Source organism: Lupinus angustifolius, chromosome LG04 (genome assembly GCF_001865875.1).
Source record: "Lupinus angustifolius cultivar Tanjil chromosome LG04, LupAngTanjil_v1.0, whole genome shotgun sequence".
NCBI classification, from domain to species: domain Eukaryota; kingdom Viridiplantae; phylum Streptophyta; class Magnoliopsida; order Fabales; family Fabaceae; genus Lupinus; species Lupinus angustifolius.
Genome location: NC_032012.1, coordinates 4,940,613 through 4,965,177, shown reverse-complemented (window position 1 = coordinate 4,965,177; position 24,565 = coordinate 4,940,613). Strand labels below are relative to the sequence as shown.

At 32.2% G+C, this 24,565-nt stretch overlaps 4 protein-coding genes across 7 annotated transcripts; 2 read left to right on the top strand and 2 right to left on the bottom strand.

The window, feature by feature from the left end:
• On the bottom strand, positions 2,140–3,988 carry LOC109345215 (CBL-interacting serine/threonine-protein kinase 20-like). The gene has a single exon (XM_019584072.1). The coding sequence runs from the start codon at positions 3,752–3,754 to the stop codon at positions 2,417–2,419; it is 1,338 nt and encodes a 445-aa protein (XP_019439617.1). The 5' UTR covers positions 3,755–3,988; the 3' UTR covers positions 2,140–2,416.
• Positions 5,021–16,049, top strand: LOC109345213 (protein MALE DISCOVERER 1-like). Of its 4 annotated transcripts, none has more exons than XM_019584069.1 (14): positions 5,021–5,186; positions 11,595–11,733; positions 11,857–12,022; positions 12,126–12,258; positions 12,436–12,507; positions 13,071–13,214; positions 13,412–13,513; positions 13,614–13,675; positions 13,768–14,190; positions 14,329–14,519; positions 14,629–14,761; positions 14,883–15,040; positions 15,135–15,323; positions 15,625–16,049. In XM_019584069.1, exons 3-14 carry the CDS (start codon positions 11,923–11,925, stop codon positions 15,883–15,885), a joined length of 1,968 nt encoding a protein of 655 aa, XP_019439614.1. In that variant the 5' UTR covers positions 5,021–5,186; positions 11,595–11,733; positions 11,857–11,922; the 3' UTR covers positions 15,886–16,049. The 4 variants fall into 4 exon arrangements, with proteins under 4 accessions (XP_019439614.1, XP_019439613.1, XP_019439616.1 ...); XM_019584068.1 differs by lacking the exon at positions 5,021–5,186 and adding an exon at positions 11,098–11,378; XM_019584071.1 differs by lacking the exons at positions 5,021–5,186; positions 13,071–13,214 and adding an exon at positions 11,099–11,378.
• On the top strand, positions 5,928–7,442 carry LOC109344567 (UPF0481 protein At3g47200-like). Its single transcript, XM_019583333.1, has one exon. It carries the CDS (start codon positions 5,928–5,930, stop codon positions 7,440–7,442), a length of 1,515 nt encoding a protein of 504 aa, XP_019438878.1.
• Positions 17,662–18,670, bottom strand: LOC109345212 (protein DOG1-like 4). Its single transcript, XM_019584067.1, has one exon. The coding sequence runs from the start codon at positions 18,620–18,622 to the stop codon at positions 17,870–17,872; it is 753 nt and encodes a 250-aa protein (XP_019439612.1). The 5' UTR covers positions 18,623–18,670; the 3' UTR covers positions 17,662–17,869.

The following is a 24,565-nucleotide window of genomic DNA, read 5'->3' as shown; positions in this document are numbered from 1 at the left end:
TAAGTATAACATAATAACTACATTATTATTATTTTTGATTTTTTTTGTCTAAGTAAAAAAAACATGTGTCTAGTCTAATCCTTTTTGCTTATCAATATGTTGATGTCATCATTTTTAGCCAACTTATTGAAAAAAGGAACATGTTTTCATTTCAATTTGGTGTAATGTTTTCGATCCAACTTATAACCTTATATTTGCAGAACAAAATATATTTAATTTATAACATAAGTCATAGGGGAAGTTGAAAATAGTTCAATATTCAAGATTTGGAAGTCTTGAGCACAATTGTATAAACCATCAGCAATACCAAAGGCTCAAAGTCTTGAATACAAAATATTAACCAACAGTTCATTCTCCATACCATCATTAACATGATATCAACTAGGGATGAGCATGACCCAATCCTACTCGCTTACTCGGTACATCCCGATCATGATCGGATCTGAATAGGGTCAGATCTCATCAGGTTTAGGGTCGAGTTCGAGTTCAAAGAATAAACTCGATCAATATTTAGAGCCAGGTAGAGTCGTTCACTCGTTATGTTTGTATGTGTCTCTATTCAAATGTGTACAAAGTAATGTCACTTTTTTGGTTGAAAGTAGCATTGATTTTCTAATTTTTCATCATATATACATGATTAATAACATATATACATATATCATTTTATATGTCAAATTATATATTCATAATAATAAATAATATTGAAAAGACTTTATCCAAAATGATTATGCATTATATTTAATTAGGTTTAGTGTCGAGTTTACAGGCCGACCCAATCAATATTTAGGGTCAGGTCTAAGATCGGGTCCAGATTCAAAAAAATGACTTAACCAATATTTAGAGTCGGGTAAAAACAAACCTTAACTCATTCCAACCCGACCCATGCTCATCCCTAATGTCAACCAACAACAACTCTAGTCATCACTTCATTTTATTCGGTATTTGGGCAATTACATTAACACACTACATTTTAGTGTTCTCTTTTGGACAAGAGCATGGGAGCATATCTTGTATCCAACAATTTGTGTCACTTCATATGTTATTAGTTGTAATTGATCAAAAAAATAATAATTAAATTTTTAACTTAAATATATTGTTTTCGACCCATCAAACTAGGCTAATAACATAACACAAATTGTGAAACAAGTAATAAATGTACTCCTAACATGACCTGATATACAATTGAAAGATTATTGGATTTGGTTGGATTGGATTAGGCTAAACACAACAGATAAAAAAGTCCAATCAAATTAGCTAGGGTTGGATTTGTTCATTAGGTTAGATGGGTTATTACAACCTTAAGCCCACCTCTACATTGTAAGAGTGTAATTGTTCCTAAAAAAACTAGTCTCTTGTATTATAAAATAGCCTGTTCTTCACACCCCTATCACACAATAATATTTAGGTGATATTCTAACTTGTATTATTTTAAGGGTTTAATTCCTTACGCATGGGGATACACTTGCTTATACTAAGAAAAAATCTAATATTTTAAGTAATGCTTGTGACCATGGATGCATTATGTATACTCAAGGAAAGATGATCAGTTCCAAATTATAGGCAAGTTGTTTATTTTTCTAAAGTACCTCACATTAAATTCCTTGATATTTAATCATGGACAATGTACATATCACCTTGTCTTGAATTAAAATGTAACATAATGCAGGCAAGGTGGATTGAACTCTTAATCTTAATTACTTGGTGCAAGAGATTCTTGTTACATATCAAGGCTTAAGTTGCTAGTGCTAGGTATAGGAACTAGAAAGTTTGTATAGCAAAAAGATTTTCTATTAGTAAATGGTACATGCCAGTTATATGGTTCAACATTTTCTCAAAAAGTAGAGTATAGGTACGTTATATTTGAATAAGGTATATATGCTTGTATGTTAGTTACAACATTTAAAAAAAATCAAAGCTAGGACTATGCTAATATAATTTAATCAGATACAAATCATCAATCTTAGAACTAGCAGAAGATGCAAGAGGCTTAGGATGAGATGTTGAGACCCAAAGCTGATTGAAATGTGAAGATGAGAGTACGAAGAAAAATGGGGAAATCATCGGTTTCGAGCCCAAAATGACAAATTTTGATATAGTTTACATTAAGTACTATTAGTACTGAAGAGTACAATACCGGACATGCATCCGATGTGGGCATGTTACATTCTTTACCTATACAGCTAGCCTAGCTATATGATTCTTGATATTCTGATTTGAATAGGGTCAAAGTAATTTAGCAAGGTTGCCAATATTATCAGCAAAATATAACTGTACAGACTTTTTTTATATGAAAGACAGAACATAGGAATCAAACTTTGTAGTAAGTTAAGACATTTAGATAGAAGAATGTCTTGAAAAGAATCTTCTATCCAAGAAAAAAGAAGCCTATAAACATTTCTTGATGCTACTATTGCTGTTACTCACATACTTGCCAAGCCCAAACTATTTCATTCAGAGAAGGCTTGAAGTCCTGTTCCCATAATTTCCAATATTCCAATGAATCTCCAGCAATTTTCTTCACCTCAACAATGTGGAATAAAGATGTAACCTCGAAAATTTCGGCATCTATAATGAGTTGGCTTTGTCGTCCCGTCTTCTTTCCTTCCAATCTAACAGTTCCATTTCTCTTCATGACCTTAAATATACTATCTTTATATGCTATCTCTTCAAGTTTTGACACAATCATTGAAGGTGGTTTTGTAGTAATAAACCTAGCCTCCTCTCTTTGGCTTATCATATCTCTCTCAAATAGACCAGAAAGATCAAATCCGGAAGAGATTGATATGAGATCAAATGCATTGAAATAATATGGCTTCATAGCATATTCTTCACTATTTGTGCTACTTTCTGAACTTGGTGAAGCAGATGCAGCCTCAATATCAATAAAATCCTCACCATCTCTATTTGATAGGGGTGGACACTTTGATGCTTCAATCTGCTTATACCCTTTTCTAAACCAACTATTATCCATGATTCTGGTAATACTAGTTCTTGTCTTTGGATTAGGATCAAGGATTCTTCGGAGAAGCTTTTTCGAATCGGCTGCAATCCATGGTGGGCACTTAAAATCTCCTTTCGCAATCTTCCGATACATTTCCATCAGATTTCTATCATTGAAAGGAAGATATCCAGCCAACAGAACATAGAGAATTACACCACAAGACCAAATATCTGCCTTGTCTCCATCATATCCTTTTTTCTTTATCACCTCAGGAGCTACATAAGCCGGTGTTCCACACGTCGTGTGAAGAAGACCATCGATCTTCCTAGACTCCAACAATGCACTCAAACCAAAATCTGATATCTTGAGGTCGCCATTCTCATCCAACAGAACATTCTCCGGTTTAAGGTCACGGTGAAACACCCCTTTGCTGTGACAATAATCAACAGCATCAATCAATTGTTGGAAATATTTCCTGGCAACATCTTCCTTTAACTTCCCTCGGGACACTTTATCGAAAAGCTCCCCGCCTTTCACACATTCCATCACAAAATATATCTTGGTTTTGCTTGCCATTACTTCATATAGCTGCACAACATTGGGATGCCTTAAACGACGCATAATCGAGATTTCACGCTTGATTTGCTCCATCATGCCAACCCTTGTCACCATTTCTTTGTTAAACACCTTGATTGCAACACTTTGGCCTGTCTTCAAGTTCCTTGCATGGTAAACTTTGGCGAAATTGCCTTGACCGAGCAAACGGCCTAGTTCATACCTATGCATAAGAATTGTTTTTTGTTTGTTCTCCATTTTTTCTCTCTAATGAAGAATACTAAATGTGGGTTTCAAGCCTGAGCTTATGTTTTCCATTAATGAGGAATTGGAATACCAAGAGAGGAGCAACATGGAAAACATTAAGGCTTCAGAAGAAGGGTCATGGAATCACATGCCCTATGGCAAGATTGAGAAATATTCCTCTTGGTATGGAAAGATAAAAAGGATTTGGCAAAATCAGTTAATCTGTTAAGACAGGAATTTAAGTTAAGTTAAAAATAGTCATGACAAATATAAGTGATTGTTGTGTGTATGCAATTAGAGATTCTTGTTATTCATTTTGGCTACCCTTCTCTAAGTTTAGCAAATTAAATAGATGGCTATTATTTTTTGTTGCACTGGTTTTAGATGCTTCTGCAATTTTGGGACATAAGTGGCATGATATATTTACTATAATTCTTATTGAGATTAACAAGTTGAGGACAAAAAAACACCAAGTTAACCACTTCAATATAGTAGCTCATTTTATTAAGCTGTTTTCACTTCTTACTGAAACTCCCAATCTTAAAAGCATAAAATTCTGAACCCATTCACTAGTTTCAGGCATACCAATAATACATGTTACAATACTTTTTGTGTGACTAAACCGGTACATCGTGCTCGTTCTACAATGTAAATGAGTGAACCATGTAACTATGAGTCCATATGAGTTGCACCAATGAAGATGAAGTACATTATTCTTGGGTTCAAAGAGACTTCTACCTTTTTTTTGAATATTTAAGGGGATTCAAATCAAAGATCTATTGAGACTACCTAAAATATCACATGCACATGGGAAAATATTATGGGTGGTACATTTTAAATTCATAAAACTAGAGCAAAGATTTAATAAAGTGATAACCAATGAATACCAAGAGGGTTCACATTATACAATAGAGATTGATCATTTCAACGTTCAAATTAGCCATACTTTATGTTTCAACAACTGGCAGCACACGACGACTTAACAGGCATGGTTCATATTTTAGTCAAACAAATAATGTAATTAATTGTACTTTGTATTCATTGGCAGCTTTTTAGTTTTAATTTGGTGTTAAGGGGAATGCCATATGCAACATACATCTATTATTTCAAATTATGTCTCGCACCAATGAAAATATGTCATATCAATAAAATTTTAAGCATTTTTTTTTTGCATTATTGTCATTCGTGCGAGATTGTATTTAGGACATAGTTTGAGCCATATGTCTTTATTCTTACATATGAGGCCTTATAAGTTCATATGCACAGTTCTATAACTCAGATACTCCCACCCAACCCAACCCTCTTCTTATAGTCTTGCTTTGTTTTATTTTATCTCATAAGTTATTACTTTTTGATGACCCCTTTAACAACTTCAACACTTTCAGAAGATTTGTATTGCAGCCTTTGTTAAGAAGGATTTCATCACTATAAAGACCAAGACACTGTAAGAATGCATTGTTTTCACTTCTTTTTTGTTTATAAAACATTTCAACTGTTCATGTCTGTGACAACTTCCTAATATGTTGTTCTATGTGTGATCAGACTCTATGTATTTACTGTGCTTTGAAAATTTTATCTGGGTATTGGCACCTGTTATAACTGCATCATGTTTTATGCAAGTGTATGTGCTATATATGTGGATCTAGATCATTGTTTGTTTTTGCCTGTGGTTGGTTTAGTTAGTACCCATGTGCTTCCCTTAAAGTTAAATTCGCTCCAGATATTCCCGGTTCGGACAAGATTGCCTTCCACAAAGGATATATTTGAGTATACCAATAATCATTGTTTGTATGAGTGCAGATCCTCTCCAGTACCGGAGTCCAATACTAGATAGACATAGTGACGGACCCGAGAGGATTACAATTCTGTTTCTATGGGCATATTTTAAGTTTGAAGGTTATAATAGAAGTGATAATAGTTGTGTGGACTTTATTCTCATAAAACTCACTTATCTGAATAACACAAAAAAGATAGAGTAGGATTACTCTCCATGAATAATACTCTCTAAAATGAGCAAATAGATATCTATATTTTTCATTTGTTAAAATATATAGAGAGATCTTTGTTAAATTCTCATAGATATTAAATTACTTTACTTTTGGATATACCTTTGACAATCTTTTGTTGCAGATATATCAGCTGCTCTTTGGAACCAACCAACTTATCAAACATTGATAACTGGACAATGTCTGATATATCACAAACAGATACTAAAAGCATAATTGCTAAACTAAATCTTGCAAAGCAAAAATATGAAGAAGATAATCAAATTTCAAGCCCCAAGATCCAAAGGGTTCCTAATGTTTTGAGACAAAATGCAGAGTTTGCTAAATTCTGCATACCTAAGATGATTTCACTCGGCCCGATTCATCATTCGGATAAGAATCTTGAGCAAGGAGAACATTACAAGCTTTTGTGGACATCCATGTATGTTGAACAATACAGCAAACAAGCTAACCAAGTTACTGACCAAGTAACTCACTTTCTGCTTAAAACGGTTCAAGATAACATCGCGGAATTGAAAAAATTGTTCACCAAAGATGCAATCGGAACAAAAACAACTGACAAGGATCTTTGTTTGATGTTGTTTGTGGATGGATGTTCTTTGCTCCATTTCATGGAAAATGTCGACAAACAACGTCCGCAAGCATTGCAGCTAAAGCTTGACCAAATGATGTACATTTGGAGAGATATTATCCTATTGGAGAACCAACTTCCAAGGAAACTACTTGAGCTGCTATGCAAGAAGGAGGCAGATTTGGAGCATTTAATGATCAATTTTCATTCCATGGGTGACATAAAACGGTTAAGTGGATTGAAAGTTCCACATGAAAGTAAGCATAGAACAATTTGTATTCCAGGTATTGCTATCTCATTTATGAATAAGAGGGAGACGCGTTCGGAACAACCAACTTCCAATTCTGAAGAAGTGAAAGTCCAACTCGCGAGTAAGCGCAAACCGATTCATCTACTTGATTATGCTCGCACATTTGTCACATCTACCTCTAAGGATCATGTTGATCGAAATGGAAAGGATGTTAAAAACAAACAAGAAGGTGTTGAATTCACAAAGATGGCTAACCCTGACAAATCATATGGTTGGCTAACATATAAGAACATTCGAGATCTTAAGGCAGCAGGGATTCATGTGAAGGCAAGCAAGACAGATAGATGGATATGGAGTAGTGTCTCGTTCGCTTCGAAATTGTTTTATGGAGAGTTGAGGCTTCCTATGTTTATGTTCGATAATGTCTCGCCTTATTTCTTTAGGAACCTGATAGCATACGAGATGTGTCCAGATTTTCGCAATAGCATGGAATGCTGCTCATTTTTCTGCTTTATGGATTCGTTGATTGATGGCGGCGAGGATGTGAAGGAGCTAAGATTAGCCGGCGTAATTCAAAACTTGCTAGGGAGCGATGAAGAATTGGCGAAACTCTTTATAGATCTAGGTAGTCACTTACCAACTAAACTCTTCAATAATACATGGTGCACTGATGCAATGGCCTATAGCAAGAATTATACTGAAGTGAAGAATCAAATTGAAAAACATTACACAAATAAATGGAGAACTTTTGGTGCTGCTACAATCAATACATATTTCAGTTCCCCTTGGTCTATCCTTGCATTTTTTGCTGCAGCAGCAGCATTAGCTCTCACTGCTGCACAAACTTACTATAATGTCCATCCTAAGAATTAATGTGACTGACATGAATATGATCTCTACATTAATGGAGAGGATCCATATTGATATATTATAAGTTAGGTGGGCATCTAAATTTATTAGAAGAGTGAATGTGTGTAAAGTTGAAAATGGTGACTATGTATGCGTTAATGTGTGAATTAATATTATTGTCACACTCTATGTGTTATTGCCTTGTGATTAGTTGAAAAAAATAATATGTAAGTTAAAATTTAATTTTTAAGTAATTTTCTGAGCAATCACAAGGTTATGACTCATGAAGTGGCATTAAGTGTAGGAAAACAAATATACACTATTATCATGTGCCTTATGTATAGAACTTGTTTACCAATTGATGTTCCCTTATTATCCATTGTTCTCTTTTATTAAGAAAAGGGAATGATGGGTATCAAGCCTGAGCTTTTGTTGTCCATTAATGGAGATTCTTGTTATTTATTTTGGCTCCCCTCTTTGAGCTTTAGCATGCTATTATTAAATGTAACCAAATATCTCAGAAGAACCATCTTCTCTTCCAAAAAAAATTATATATGCATGTAAGTTATTTTTTTATTTTTAAGTAGGTGACAACTTTTAATTGAATTAGAACACAACTGAAACATAAAAAGTGGGACAAATAATCTTTATTTTATATCTCCTATCAAAATTGGAACATGTGCAAATATATTAAAGTTGATAGCCATTTTATTGGTTTGAAGGTTATTTCTAAGGAATCATGATTGAGTCCATTGACTCTAATAAACAATTAGACATCTTCACAAAATCTCTGAAAGGATTGAGAATTCAATATATTTGTTGCAAGTTTATAACATTTGACTTATGCTGCTCCAACTTGGGAGGAGTGTTATAATTAATAAGTGTTATGGGTTGTAGCAATTAAAGGCTGACTTTCTATATACACCTATTCATATATCTTCTAAATGTTATATAATCATATTTTGTGAAATGCAAATTTTACTTATTACAATAATTACTTAAGTGTAAATTACTATATCATTTCTCTTTTTATAAATGTCTGTAAGGTTACCATAACTAGTTCAAGCTAACTTGTATAGAAATAATGCTAAATTAGATTTGACTAAAAAGTTCTATTACAATTTATGTTTGTCAGATTATAGCTGAATCTGTTCTTAGTGGGTTGCAAATTCCACTAAAATCCGAATTTAATAAAAAATTCTTAATAAAGTACTCACACATCTGTCTTGGACTTTGGCCGGTTGACATAATCAGCTAAAACATTGTTGACAAATCTAGATGTAAAGTAATTAATAATAATATTAGAAATTAGATGTAAAAATAACATCACTCATAGTTTTGATTTTGATCCTCATACACAATTTTTTTTAGGGTTTATTTGAGAGTTGAATTTTGGAGGGGAAGGAAGGGAAAGGAAAGGCTTGAGAGCCATGAAATACACTTATGAGATGACTCTCAAACCTTCCATTTCCCTTCTTTCCCCTCCAAAATCTAACTCCCAAACAAGCCCTTAGGATCCCCAAAATGTATGAACTACTTGCTTTTGGTCTCTTTAGGCTTGTTTCAGAGTTAGATTTTGGAGGGGAAGGAAGGAAAATAGAAGGCTTGAGAGTCATCTTACAAGGATATTTCAGGGCTCTCAAGCCTTCTATTTTCCTCCAAAATCTAACTCCCAAATAATTCATTAAACACCAACATAGATGACAACAACATTGTTAAATAACAATATACGAAAGTAGAGACTAATAAAAGAAAACAAAAAAAGAAGGTTTACCTAAACAGAAGATAAAAAGAGAGGTAATGTAGGAGTCCAAAGTCACTAAGTTTTTATTGACAATAATGCATAACTTTAGTATGAGAATCAAAATTAAAAAAAATCACAACACTTTATACAGTGAGAAAAAAAAAACATTTAAGTCCCCCGAAAGAATAAACAATTCAAAGTTCTTATAAAGATCTAATAATTATGAGATAGGTAAACTTTTGATTTTTGAGTTCTATTAAAGATAACAATATTGTACTTACTTTTTTTTATTTAATATTTGCTTTTTTATTAGTTTTGAGAGGAAGGATATAATCAAATATTCAAATTCTCTAAATACTTCTCATTAATGATGACTTAGAAGATATTATAAGCTAATGACTTATGAATTATTACAATTAAGTATTAATAAGAAGTGGGATGACTATTTATATAAGCGATTTATTTAAAAATTGAAATATAGTATTACTAATTTGAGACTGTGTTACTTAAGTCATGGCTATGTGGGAATCATGTAGACAATGTTACCAACAATAGTTAATGTGATGCCACTAACCATGGCTGTGTTAAACACGTAGTATCTTAGAAGCATTAAAATAATAATAATAATAATAATGTTTAAATTTGTTGGGTTAAAACGTATATAATTTTAGTTTTTGCTCTTAAAATTAATTTTTGGTTACAATAATTTTTATTGTCAATTTTTTTAATATTATTAATTTTACATTTTTAACATAAGAGTGTTATTTTTAGTGAAATATATCATACACCAAAATTCAATATTTTTTTAAATTATCATTTTTTTCTCTTCTTTCCTATCTTATCTTCCTCCACATTATTATTTTCATAATTTATCAAATCATTCATTCTCATTAACAAAGTTAATGTAATGAAAATATAAGATTATGTGGAGATGAAGGGCAAAAAAAAAGTAATATAGCCTTTATTTTTTGGAATTTGGTTAATGAAATACCAACTAGACATGGCACCTGGCACTAACACTCATACACAAATAATATCCAAAATATAAAACTAAGATTATATATATAATATCAAACAAATTAAATTAAATATTGACATAAAAATATCTAATTTGAGATTGATATTTAAAAATACCAAATGACATTATTTTACAATTATCTCTTAAAAATATTATACAAGAGTAGACATGCTATCTTTTATTTTTAATTTTCTTAAAACTTTTGCCTCTTTCATAATCATCATCATTAAAAATAACATCTAATTCTAATTTATCAAGTGGCAAGCTAACTTAAAAAATTACATATATACCAAGTGGTATAGATTAACTCTTATTATATACTGCATTTTATTTTCTACTTGATCCAAAATTTTATTTTATTTAAGTTTTGGTACATTTTCCTTTTTAAAATAAAGTTGAGATCGAGGAGCATCTATATTAATTTAAGATGTTTGAGATATATTAGTTAAATATTTGAATTAATAAAAAATATTTTTAAACTAGACATTTGAGATAAGACCAAGATATCAAAAGATGAGAAGAAGTTTCAGTATCTTATCGAGTTCAATAATGATGTTAGGATTAATATCGACATGTAATACAAGTTATACTAATTAGTGTCATAATAGATTATTGTATTTACATGAGAAACTATAACTATGAACTATAATATGTATTAAAAGGTAAGAAAATGAGTGAGACTAAAACCAAAGTTATATAAATTTATAGGACTAAAAACATTTTCAGGCCATTAATAATCATTCAAAAATAATAATAACATTTACTAGAAGAAAATAAAAATCCAAAAAAAACCGAATTTTTTTGGGTGGCTTGGCTTGTGGTGGTGATGATGAGAGAGAACCTGAGAAAATAGACAGAGAAACAAAAACACAACTCGGAAGAGAGAGAAAACTAGATAGAGACAAAGACAAAGAAAAGAAAAGAAGAGAGAGAGAGAGGAAGAAAAAATGATGAAGATGATCAAAGAGAGAATCCTCTAAGATCATCCTAATAAAGGCAGTAGAAGAAAACAAAAAAGAAGAAAAAACATTCAAATTTATTTTTTTATTCTTCTTTTTTTAAACTTTTGCTGCCTTTTTTTGCTTGAGTCTCAATTTGACCCCCTCATCATCACCATCCAAAAGAACCTGCGTCATTTTATAATACATTGTTCAATTCAGTCAAAAAAGATTGTTTTTTTATTGCACTCTTTTGCATGGTAATTACTTTCTCTATGTATGCTTTTCTACCAAAATTCTCTTTTTTTGCTTTTGTATTGGTAAAATTACGCATAAAAAAGGTTGCTTGCTGATGGGGTTATTGTTATTCCATTTTTATTTTTTGTTTCCCTCATTGTCATGATATTGGTTAATTTTTAACATTCTCAATCGTATCATTTTTTTGATAATTTATGTGTGTGTGTGTTTTCTTTCAGCTCCTTGTGGATATTTGAGAGGAAGGTGTATTGAGTTAAGCAGGGTTATCTCTTTGTTGAGATAAAGCTTGTAACAAAGAGATAAAATTGCAAATATGAGGGACCCTGAACAGATTTTTGGACCCAAGAGCTTCAATTTGTATGGTTTCTATAGTAATATTTGTTTTGCCTAGTTAGTGATTTTCTTCTGCTTCATCCGAATAGTTTGCAAGGTTTCATTTTACAGTGATAACTTCGTTGATTTGGATATTGTATCATATAGGGTCATGGCTATAAAGGAATATAGATACTGACTCAATCATTACACTTGCATTGGCTCCACAAAGAAATGAGAATGACATGCAACACATTTGGATATTGGCTCAGAATATATGTTTGCTTGATTTCTGTGTGGGGAATCCAAGAGTGTTTGTCACTTAATGATGAAGGTGCTTTTCATTTATTGCTCTTTTAGTGTATTTTTTTGTATCTTGAGTTATTTATTTCCAAAATTTATTTTTATTTTGATTCATTCTGGAATGGGAAATGCAGGATTAGCTTTGTTGGAGTTTCGAGCAAGAATAACTTCTGATCCTTATGTTGCTTTGGCAAATTGGAATTCGAATGATTGTGACCCCTGCAAGTGGTTTGGTGTTCATTGTGTCGATGGTAAAGTGCAAATGCTGTAAGTTCCTTTGGTTGTTCATTTCCTTAAGGTATTTCAGTGGTGTAGAGTTACTTCTTTTAGCGAAGACAAAATAATCTTAGATTTTTTATGTTTAAACTTTAAAGGAGGTTACAAATGTGATACATGTGTTGTAGATTTCAGTGCTGATTTTTTCCTTGCCGATACCTCATGTAGGGACCTAAATGAGCTATCTTTGGAAGGGACGTTGACTCCAGAACTCGGGAAACTCAGTCACTTAAAATCTCTGTAAGGATTTTTCATAGTGTTTCTTGTCTGTTTCTAAAATTCTTGGTTTTTATTTTTTCATCAGAATTCAAACAACATATTCTGTTGAAGCTCATAGTTATACAACTGGCTGGTCCTGATTATTAGAGATATATAATTATGCCTTCTATGATTAAGTTGAATTTACTCACATGTTAAAGATTGACTTGTGAATTCGTCACCTTTTCTATCACATTCAATTAAGAGTTGGACTTTCATTTTCTTGTAGACATTTTTTTTCTGGCATAAATGTGATTACATTGACTATTGTTAATTTTCTGGCATAAACGTGATTACATTGATTATTGTTAATGTCAAGAAATCTGAGTTTATAATAGAAATATCATAACATATTTCTACCATTGTTACTCCTTGTTCTATAGTTACCAAAACTTAATACTTCCAAGTAGTTGCAGGCTTGTAGCATATGTATAATTCTCCTAGTCCTTAATCATGCTCTGGCTGCATTTTCTAGCATATAGAACGCACATTATAGTCCACTACTTTTCTGACTCGAATATGCTCCCTATGTTTCCTTGAATTAGTATGTTATGCAAAAATAGCTTTATTGGCACCATTCCGAAAGAACTTGGAAATCTAATCATGCTGGAGTTATTGGATTTAAGGGAGAATAACTTGACCGGAATTATCCCAACAGAAATTGGCAGGATGATATTGTTGAAGCACTTGTAAGCTAACTCTATATTTTATATGTCGATGGAGGACTCTACATTTGTTACAAATCTTTCCCTTTTGTAGTATCAAAGTATTTGCACTCTCATCCTTATATGCTTGTCTTCAGTTTTTGTGGCTTTTATGGTTTAACTAAGTTTGTAGATAATCATTAGTGTGTAGCTTTCTAACCTTTGACGAATGACATGTGTAGCGTGTGGCACAGAAAATTCAAGCAATGGAATACAACATATTCATTGGTTTTTCCAATGAAATTAGCACTTATGAAATACCTCAAGGCCTTTGCACGACCAATGTTTGTAGATAACTTCTGGTCTCATCTCAATTTCAATATAAACATATATTTTATTCGTTCATAATTTCAACTTATTAAAATTTTCTAGCCTTCCTTGAAGGTTCAAGCTAGGAAAGGCTGCCCGTCGTGGCCCTGAGGAGCATTACTATGACCTTATTCATAGTGAGTGGAGAATCTTCACTAACTTATGGTTTCTTGAGCGATTAAAATATTTTATTCTAATTAACATTCAAGACATTCCTTGCATCATGTAGGCTCTAATGAGTCTGAGATTGCTCAGCATGAAGAAAATCTTTTCAATTCTGCACATCGTAGATTACTTGATCAATCCAGTAATCTCGCAGCTGCACCTTATACTGGTGGACTTATTATAGAGTTAAGTTCTGTTCCAACTATCCTGAGTAGTGGAGCTTTCCCGGCTCTGCCATATGCGAAAATTGAACAGAATCAGTCTCCGCCACCTTTGGCTTCTCACTATAATTCTCATAGAAATCAACAACATTCAGCTAATGATGATTTTGAAAACTTGTGGAAGTATATATTTATTATTATAGTTGTGGCTGTGTTGGTCATTGCTATAATAGTCATTCTTTGCGTTTGGCAAAAAAAGGCAGCAAAAGTGATAAGCCCCTGGAAATCAGGAATAAGTGGACAGCTGCAGAAAGCATTTATAACAGGTAATAATTTGAATATCCAGTAGAAAATATGAAGCTGAAGATTAAATTTCACAAAGTGACCGATCATTTACAAAAAAATATTAATTACTATTAACTTATAATGCTGACAACAATGTCATGTCTTCTTTTGTTATGTAGGGGTCCCCAAGCTGAATCGAGCAGAACTAGAGACAGCCTGTGAGGAATTTAGCAATATCATTGACAATTATGATGAGTGCACCATATATAAAGGAACACTTTCCAGTGGTGTCGAGATTGCTGTCGTTTCTACTATGATTTCATCTCCCCAAGAATGGTCAAAGAGAATGGAGTTGAACTACCGGAAAAAGGTTTTCTCCTCCTAAACTCAACAAAAAAAAGGATCGAATCAACAATTTTGAGAAGGACTCTCATTTTTCAAACTTCCCTTTTGCTAATTTTGTTTCTTATATGCTTCAGATTGATACTTTGTCCAGGGTAAACCATAAGAACTTTGTTAATCTTATTGGTTATTGTGAGGAAGAAGAACCATTTACAAGGATGATGGTGTTTGAGTATGCTCCAAATGGAAGCCTATTTGAGCATCTGCATGGTACTTAGTACTCTCATGTTTTAGTTGTTACTAGTGTTATTTTCCACCAAACAAATGTGAGTCAAGTATGCTCTTGTAACTAAAGGCTAAGTTCAGTATATTTTGTTTCTCCGTTTTTCAGTTAAGGATGTTGAACGCCTCGATTGGAATGAAAGGACAAGGATCATTATGGGCACTGCTTATTGTCTTCAGTACATGCACCATGATTTGAATCCACCAGTACCTCATAGGAACCTCAATTCAAGTTCCATCTCATTAACAGATGATTTCGCCGCTAAGGTATGTTAACGTTGCTTTTCATTTCTCTCTTGTTGTTTGCTTTCATTATATTAGTCATCAAGTGGCACATCTCTCCATTCCATTGTTCCTTCAGATTGGAGATATCACTTATGGGAATATTGTATCACCAATTACTAAGACAACCGGAGATGATTCAAAGAAATCTGAGTTGCCACCACATGCTGATCGTGAGACCAACGTTTATAACTTCGGAATATTATTGCTTGAAATCATTTCTGGGAAATTGCCTCACTCTGAAGAACAAGGCAACCTTGTGAACTGGGTAAGTATGAAACACAACTACTATTATTTCTCCCGAGGTTCATTTTTGTTTTCTCATAGATCTTGTCGCACCAGTAAGGTTGTAGCCTTGTGGCCTGAAGGTCACGAGTTTTAATCCTGGAAACAACCTCAAATTTTGCAAGAGTAAGACTAATTACGTCTATCCTCTCCATATCCCACCAGATGGTAGCCTCGGACTGCCTTTTATTCTTTGAGAATTTACTTCCTTGAGTTGTTAACTTTTAAGTGAAACTTCATTGTTATGCCTCTTTAATTAATCATAATCCTCGTCGATTTCCTAGGCTTCCGAGTACTTAAACGATAAGCGAAGCATCAGCTATATGATTGATCCAACCCTGCAATCCTTCAAAGACAATGAACTTGATATTATATGTGAGGTGATTCAAGATTGTATCCAACCTGACCCAAGGGTAAGACCAACAATGAAAGAAGTAACTACCAAATTGAGGGAAGTACTTGGTATATCACCTGAGCAAACTGTTCCAAGACACTCTCCACTATGGTGGGCTGAGCTTGAGATCTTATCAGTGGAAACAACTTAACTTCTATCTAACTCTCTTCTCTATGTTTTTAAGTCAAGTCTCTCTCTAACCTTTATCAAGTTTTCATAGTGGAAATTATGCATGATAATTGTTACTCATTCTTTTCTTCAATATTCAAAGTCCTTGTGCTTTTGTTGTAAGCATTCAGATTCTAATTATTGAGACGTTGGTCCTAATGAACTATGCCACTTCTATATAGATTTATTGAATTACTAATGAAACATGTACTTGCTTTATGATTTAATAAACTATGCATCTTCATCACAAGGAAGGAAAATGATATACTAGTATATAATAAGAAAGCATAACCAAAAATTGAGAAAAGGAAAAAAATTGAATTATGAATGTAATTAATCTGCAAGTGTCTAACTTTTTTCAGAATTTGTGTTCCAACTTGGATGAACTCAGACAATAGAAATGGTGAATACGAAGTAGGATCAATTCCCCAATGGGTCATTCTCGAACATTTGAAACTCACTCTCAATAGACAAATCTACCTTACTACAAGGGACTAAGATTTGTTGTCCAAAACAATATCTTGGGTCAAAAATATTAAAGGAAAAACAAAAAATAATCAACTATTTAATTTTTCGAGATTATGCTTCTGGAGTGCGTATTGCAAGGTGAGTCCATAAAATAGTAGAGTAATTTGATTACTTTATTACATCTTTCATGTAACTTATTAGTTTATTACAAATATAGTACACTTTTATATAAATCATGTTTTATATGCACAATTTTTAAATAAAATCGTCACTAACATATGCAAGTTTGGAGTATTAATTTAATTTGTTAAAACTCGTGATTGCAATCCATGATTTTCCCTTTTTATATTTATTTTTTAAACTCTTATCCATTAAATACCATTTCCATTATATATTATTAACAAAGTTTTGCACTAGTATAGTTTTCGGATGATAGTCATTATCCACATGCCAGAGTCATTTGTGAGTTAGTTTTTAAAGACTAACAAAAAGACTTCAGAACTATGAAATATATTAATAAAATGACTCTAAAGTTTTTTTTTCATTTATTTCTCGTCCAAAAATCAATTTGAAAACATACCCTTAAACTAGATTTTCTCTTGACTCCTATATCGCAAGCATGAGTGAGACTATCTTGCTCTCGAATCTGTATAACACCTGGTTCTGTTTTTGTTATGTTTCTGACTCGTTGTTTGCATGAGCGCGTGGCCCCCTCAAACATGTAACACCTTACCCAACTTTATCACTTTGCTAGCTTGTGCACCCTCACAATATCACAAATACATATATTTAATTAATAATGCTACTGACAAACTTATAAATATCTTCTTATGTATATACACAGTTTTGTTTCTACTATGTAATTCTAATTGGTCTTATCAAAACTTCTACACAACGATATACTGTAAAGCAGCCACATTGACATACTCCTTTTCTTGATGTGTAATACAATTTATTTATATAATTTTATTATCTGTACAATATATTTATTTAATATATTTGAAATAATAATATTACTAGCTGATCTTAAGTTTGATCTTAAAACCGGATAAGAGGTAAAAGTTGAATTAGCACTCTATATCCAAAATACAAAGGTGGAACCTAATATATTTGAAAAAACAGCTAATATTTATATACATGTTTTATTTTTTCTATGCAGTAAGTACTACATGCAAACAATAGATTGTTCATCATAGTGTTCATCATCTTTTCAGGGCAAAATCTGCCACAAAAAGTATGCTCACATAGTCCATTACTTACTCCAAACTACGACTATAGCTAATTGCATTCCATGTTTAGCAGGAAAGAAATCACATCATATAATATATATTCATAAACAATTTCTTTCCTTTCCTTACATTTCAATAGAGAACTAACTGAACTTAAAGCCAACAAGATTACCCAGTATAAACTAGGCAACTTTTTCACTACTACTACTACTACTGGACAAAGCTTAATTAATTAAGCCTAAAGATGTACAATTTTTTCTTCTTCTTTAATCAGTTATCATTGATTATGGATCCAGTTATATCTGTCTTCTTCCCCCATTGCCTAAGACGAAGCTGCATAGCAATATTAGCAGCTAAGAAATACACACATTGCATTGGTGTAAGCAAATCCAACACCCCTTTAAGTGTCTTAAGTCTAACACAATCAGAACTCTTCATGATTTTCTCTAACCCAGACAACACTCCCTTCATAGTCACATCAACCTTCTCTGCCACCACATCACCACCACCGCCACCACTACCACCACCACTACCATTCCTTGTTCTGCTACACATCTTTGCCAACTCCACCGTCTTCCTATCAGCCAGTGCCACCTGCTGCCTCTCCATCTCACTCTCCACCTTCTCCTCCTCCATCTTGATCCTCATTTTCAGCTCCTCAACCCTATTCTCCTGCTCCTCCGTCATGTTAAACGTCGTGGTCTTGTTCAGAGACTCCACGAGTTTGAAAACGGTTGAGGGCTTCCAACCAGTGACCCAAAGGTATGCACTCTCCAATGGAGTAAGCCATGGTGGTGAGAAGAAAACAAGAACGTGTTGATGAGCAGCACCCCATTTGACAGTGTAGTATTCTTTGATATGAGAAGTGACTTTTGACACAAGTTCTTGGACCTCTTGTTCAGTGTTATCATTGCTTCTCTTCTTGGAAACTTGTAGAAGCTGGTGTAGGATTTCCTCAAGCTTCAAAACCCAGTTGTCATAGAACTCAGAGAAATTCTCCACAACTAGGTTAATATTCCTCATGGTGTTGAGAAGAAGAAAGTGAGGAGTGGAGTGTGTGAGAGAGAGTGTGATTTGTGAGTGTTATAAAGGTTGAAGGGGATGAAAAGAAGAATGAGTAGATGGATAAAGGAGGAGAAGACACGGTAGGAAAGGTAAATAGGTGCATGGCTTACGCGCTGCAAATGCTTATTAGTGGGTTTCAACAAATCTGACGCTTTGCAAATAGGGACTGGGACGTCACTTTCTTTCCACATGTTACAATCCTCTTCCATTCTTCTCCTTTTTGTTTTAAATATCTACAATCAATACCCATAATAATAATAATAAATGATAATATATCTACAATGATACTAAAGAAAATATCTAGCTCAACCGGATTAAGTATAAAATCATATTATTTGAACATCTAATATTAAATGTTATATTTGTTTTACTTAACTTTTAATATATTTTTTTATCTTATATACATTTCAATTAATAAAAATATGTCATATAAACTTATTATTAATTATTATTAGAATTTGACATGGACTGTCAAATCAATTTTTTTTTTTAATTGAGTAAATAAAAGATACAGGCAAATAGACTAAAATTAAAAAGAATGGAATAATTAGATATAGTTATTAGTAATAATGATAACTTTAATTTAGAGAAAACATAAGAATAAGATGTAATATGAAAATACAACACACACATCTCATGGATATCCGTAAAGATAATCATAGCGAGTACAAAATGGTTTATGATTAAGAGTGGAAACAGGTCAGACTCAGACTTTCTAAAAAGTCTATTTAGCTTAATATGTCAACTTTAGGCAACCTAAAATACCTATTAAACCTAACAGGTCGGCCTATTTAGTTATATTATATAAGAATGTTGAAATTATATTATTTTAATATAAGCAATATTATTATATATGTAATATTAATATAAAAATGTATATAAAAATATAATATAATTATTAGAATTAAATGAGTCTAACTAAAAATAAGTCTTTAAGCCCTTTAAAATGTAGACATTGTAGCCTATTTTATGAGCATATAGTATAATAGGCATTTAAACAGACTAATAGGACCAGACTTTTAAACAGATCAGGCTTAGGCTTTGAATTTTTTTTAAACATACTCAGACTCCTATATACTATATAAGTTGAGCTTGTGTAAGAGAATGTCTGGTCAGATCTATTTCCACCCTTATTTATGACTAAGGATGGGCATCATGAACTTGTTTCGCAAGCACTCACACTTCATAAATTTTTTTTTAATTAAATATTTATTATTATTATTTTTGTAATCATATATTATGTATTTATTATAATTTTATATTATTGAAATAATATAAATTTAACACATGAATTTTATTATTGTTGTAATAAATATTATATATATTGATTATTACAATAAATATATATATAAATTTAAAAACTGACTGAGTATGAATTTGGACGTGAATAAGCACTACTCAAGTCCTTCCATAGTTCTACAAAATGGTAAAAATATCAACATAAAAATCCATTCAATCATTTCAATTATTATTTTAGAGGGTAGTAAAGTTTTACCACAGATTTTTTTACCTAATAATTCAAATATGACTAACTAGGTGGAAATACCTGTCAACAGCTGTAAAGTTAAATTAATTAAATATGTAACACAAACTTGAATGCTCATGAATTTTTGTGTGTAGACGTGTCACTATGGGAATAAATTCAGATACAACGTGGAATGTGATTAGGATGCTTTCTCTTGAAACCACAGGTGGATCATTGTTGTGGCACTTCCACATCCTTGAGCAAGGGTTTTCCACAGATACCGCAATTTCCTATTTTGTTTTTTTATTGTTACTCACATTTTAATAATGTTTTTTTGTTTTCCAAAATCCTCTCAAGTCCTTAAGTACAATGGCGGCTATTCTAGTACGTACCCACAATTTGAGACATTAATTGTCCTTGTGATGAAAACATTACATGCATGTGCTCAATGAGATGCTAGAGAAATCTTAGTGATATAGATTCATTCAGAAAATACATTATACTAGGGTGAGATTGAGAAAATCCTTTGAGAGATCATTGTAATCTCACTTTTCATATTGTAATCTCACTTTTCATATTGTAGGTGTTTTCTAGATCATGTCCCATTGTTCTTTATATCTCAATTTGGAAAGATTTTTCCACGTTAGAATATCTTGTATTATTCTTTTACTTTACTTTATTTTACTTATGCACTTATATCTGTTTGCATAAACCACTTTAATTTTGAAACTTCCCATTTTACATGTGTTAAAATTATAGGGCTTAGTTTGGAAGGAGAAAAAAATAATCAAAATATTAAATTGTATTGATAATATTGTGAATGATAATGTAATGATATTATGATTATTTAAAACAAAATATATAATATTAGCATCTATTTATATCACTACCGACTCCTAATCAAATAACAAGCATATCATAAAATAAAGTAATTTCAATTAAATTCTCAAAGATACTAAACAAATCTAAGATATGATGAAATATTTTCTGTAATATAATTTATGATAAGATGTTCTCATATATTATAATACTTACCTTCAAGTTAAAGCTTATTGCAAACAATCACTTGAAAAATGAAAATAATCATAATAATTAAATGGATTTGTCAAACAAAAGTTCAAGTGGTTGCAAACTTGACTAAATCTGAAATGGATTTACTAATAAAAGAAATTGAAGTTGATCAAGATTAATCATGAGCTTTGCAAGCTCTTGGAAACAAAAATTGAAGAAAATGAATGATAGGCAATTTTTAGCTATTTGTGTCTAAGAAGAGAGAAATGAAGAAAAATATTGAATTGCATTTGAGAATGAGTTGAATGATATTTAATTGAATGATGAACTCACAACATGTATTACCAAACAAAAATAAAGCACTAAATTTGAAAATTAATCATTAATAAGAAAGAGATAACACCACCATCAAGAAACCATGCACCTTAACTTAAGTGGTAATCCACAGGACATCAAAAGCTACACGAAAAACTTGGTCAACACAAGAATATAAATACTAACCACAAAAGACGAGTAAATCTAAACCACATTCAACAATTTTATATCCAACATTCCCTCACAACCTAGACGGTAGAAAGTGAGATGACCACAACAACCAAGAACAAGTGGGAGAGAGAGTAATAACTGGAAAACCAACCTACAAAAGAATTACAAGTCTAAGCTTCTTTCAAGGCGGATGTCATGACACTAATACCAATTTAAATTATAGGACTTAAGTATAGAATGAGAAAGATAATGATCAAAATAATAAATTGTATTAATAATATTGTGAATGATAATTTATTTGATGACGTGATGATATTGTGATTATTTGATATAAAATACATAATATTAACATTTATTTATATTAGTACAAGACTCCTAATTAAATAACAGACTAGTCATAAATTAAAGTAATTTTAATCCTAAGTGATCTTCTGAGATACTCTAAACAAATATAAAATATAATAATTATAATATGAGATATTATCTATAATATAATTTATAATATTCTAAGATATTTTAATTTATATATTCTAATACTTCCCTCAAGCTAAAAATTATTAAGTTTTAAGCTCGTTGTAAGAATTATCTTTTAAAAAAATGAAAGTAACCATAATAATTAAATGCATTTTATCAAACAATATTCACAGAGGAAAAAATAATATTTTTTATGAAGTGTCCAGGTGAAATAGTCAAGCGTATTTTCCAAAGTTGAATAGCATATTTGAGTGTAAAGTAGCTTGCGTTTGGGAAAATGTCATATTGGGGTAGCTTAGTTGAGCCTAATTTTTATTTTCATATTTGAAATTGACCTTTTATTGTTTTCAGAAGATTAAAGGTTAGGAAGTTGTATAATCTATTTTATAAAAAAAATACAATAATTAAACTTTAATCTATATATTATGTGGAGTTGGTTAATATTTTATCATAAATTATGTCAAAAATTTATTTTATAAAAACATGTGAAAATTTTGGTTTTCATAATTTGATTTGTAAATGTCGTTAACTCTTTTTATTACTATGACAAAATGAAATTTAAATCTATATTCTCTTATAAATTACTCAATTCTCTCCTTATCAATATTATCTTTACTTCAACTTTCGATTAATTTATGTGTTTAATTCTAGTTCTAGGATACAGCATGTTCGACCACATCTTCATAGGTCTCGACCGAACTTCATACAAGGAAGGTTTAGCTTGTAAAGCTTTCAATCATGTCCGAATAGTTGGCTTAGCCAGGCAAAGCATGACACTAACGTGATATAGCCTAGTTAGGAACATATAGAACCACATATCTCTGCTACATGACTATCACGCTACATGAATAGCACAAACCTCTGCCACAAGTTGAACATATCATCGACACCCGGTATCGTCTTGTGTCATGTGGCAAGAACATGCCTACTATACGACTACGATAGCTATGACATACTACAAGATGATACACCCTGGATAAAATATTGTACCAGGCATAACATAGATGTGCTAGAGTCGCCCAACACGGTAAAACAATTCATATTTGTTTGGGGCAGATCCGAGAAGGCAAGATGGTCGGTCATGCCAACGTTATCTACCATAAACACTCATGTTCACCTCCTCTATTACATAGAGGATACACATCATAAGAAAGTTAACATCTCTTACTCTCTTATATACCTATATATTATTCTCTTTACACACATCTCCACATATATTAACTTCAATATTAGATTATCTTTTTAGATATCTACCAAGGCATTCCCAAACCATACTCAAGTAACATTCAGACTACACTCTGCTTGGATTCCAACTCTCCATCCTCACAACCTGGTTATTGTGTGACATATTTAATTTGAAGCATGCTTATGACTCATGAGTCATTATAATGAGAATACTCACATAACATAATACAAAATATATGTATATACGTTTTTTTGTACATAATAGTTGTAATGCATGTAAGTTTTTGAAACTTGTAAGACCGAACCGTCTTACGTTTGTTGAACCAATAAATAAGTAAACATTATTAACCAATATTCAAACTGAGTCTGCATCAGTTCAGCAAAAGCAGACTCAGCCAACACACGCATCAGATGCACCAGGATATGCATCAGGCGCACCAGGCCATGCATCAGGCACACCAGGCCATGCATCAGGCGCACCAGCATCAGGCGCACTAGCATCAGGCGCACCAGGTCACGCACTAGGCGCATCAGCAGGACACACACCAGGCGCATCAGCAAGCCATACACCAGGCGTATCAGGCGCATAAGTAAGACACGCCCTTGGCGCATCAACCAATACACTAAATGCATCAGGCCCACACCATCTGACCGAGCCTCGTAAACTCTAGAAATGAGACTTAACCCTCTTCTTGTAAAATCAATTCAATTCATATTAATAAAAGTTCCGAGGTATTCTTTTATCTTGTGCATTAGAATTCTTTGAAGGAGTTCTTCAACTCCTTTGTTCAAGGAGTATTCAAATTCTAATATGGTATTATATTTACCTAGTTTTTCTTTCAACTTGTTATCAATTCCTAAATTGGCTTTGCATACACCATATATTGTATCCTTTGATGAATCTTTTTGTAAAATTCAGGACAAGAATTCTTTGAAGATAATTGGTACAACTAGGATTTTCAAAGGGTTATATGTCTTAAAGGCTGCCAAATTCTATCACAAAGTTAACTTTTCTTGTAGAACTAATAGCATTACTTGTAATTCTGAGATTTGGCACTATAGGTTAGCTCATGCTTCCTATAATTGTATGAACACTCTTAAGAATGATTTTCCCTTCATTACTTTTGATAAAGATCATGTATGTGATGTTTGCCATCAAGCTAAACAAAAGAAGCTTGCCTTCCCTATAAGTAAGACTCACTCTTTGCATAGTTTTGACATTATACATGTAGATATTTGGGGCCCTTTTTCCATATCATCCATTCATGGACATAGGTATT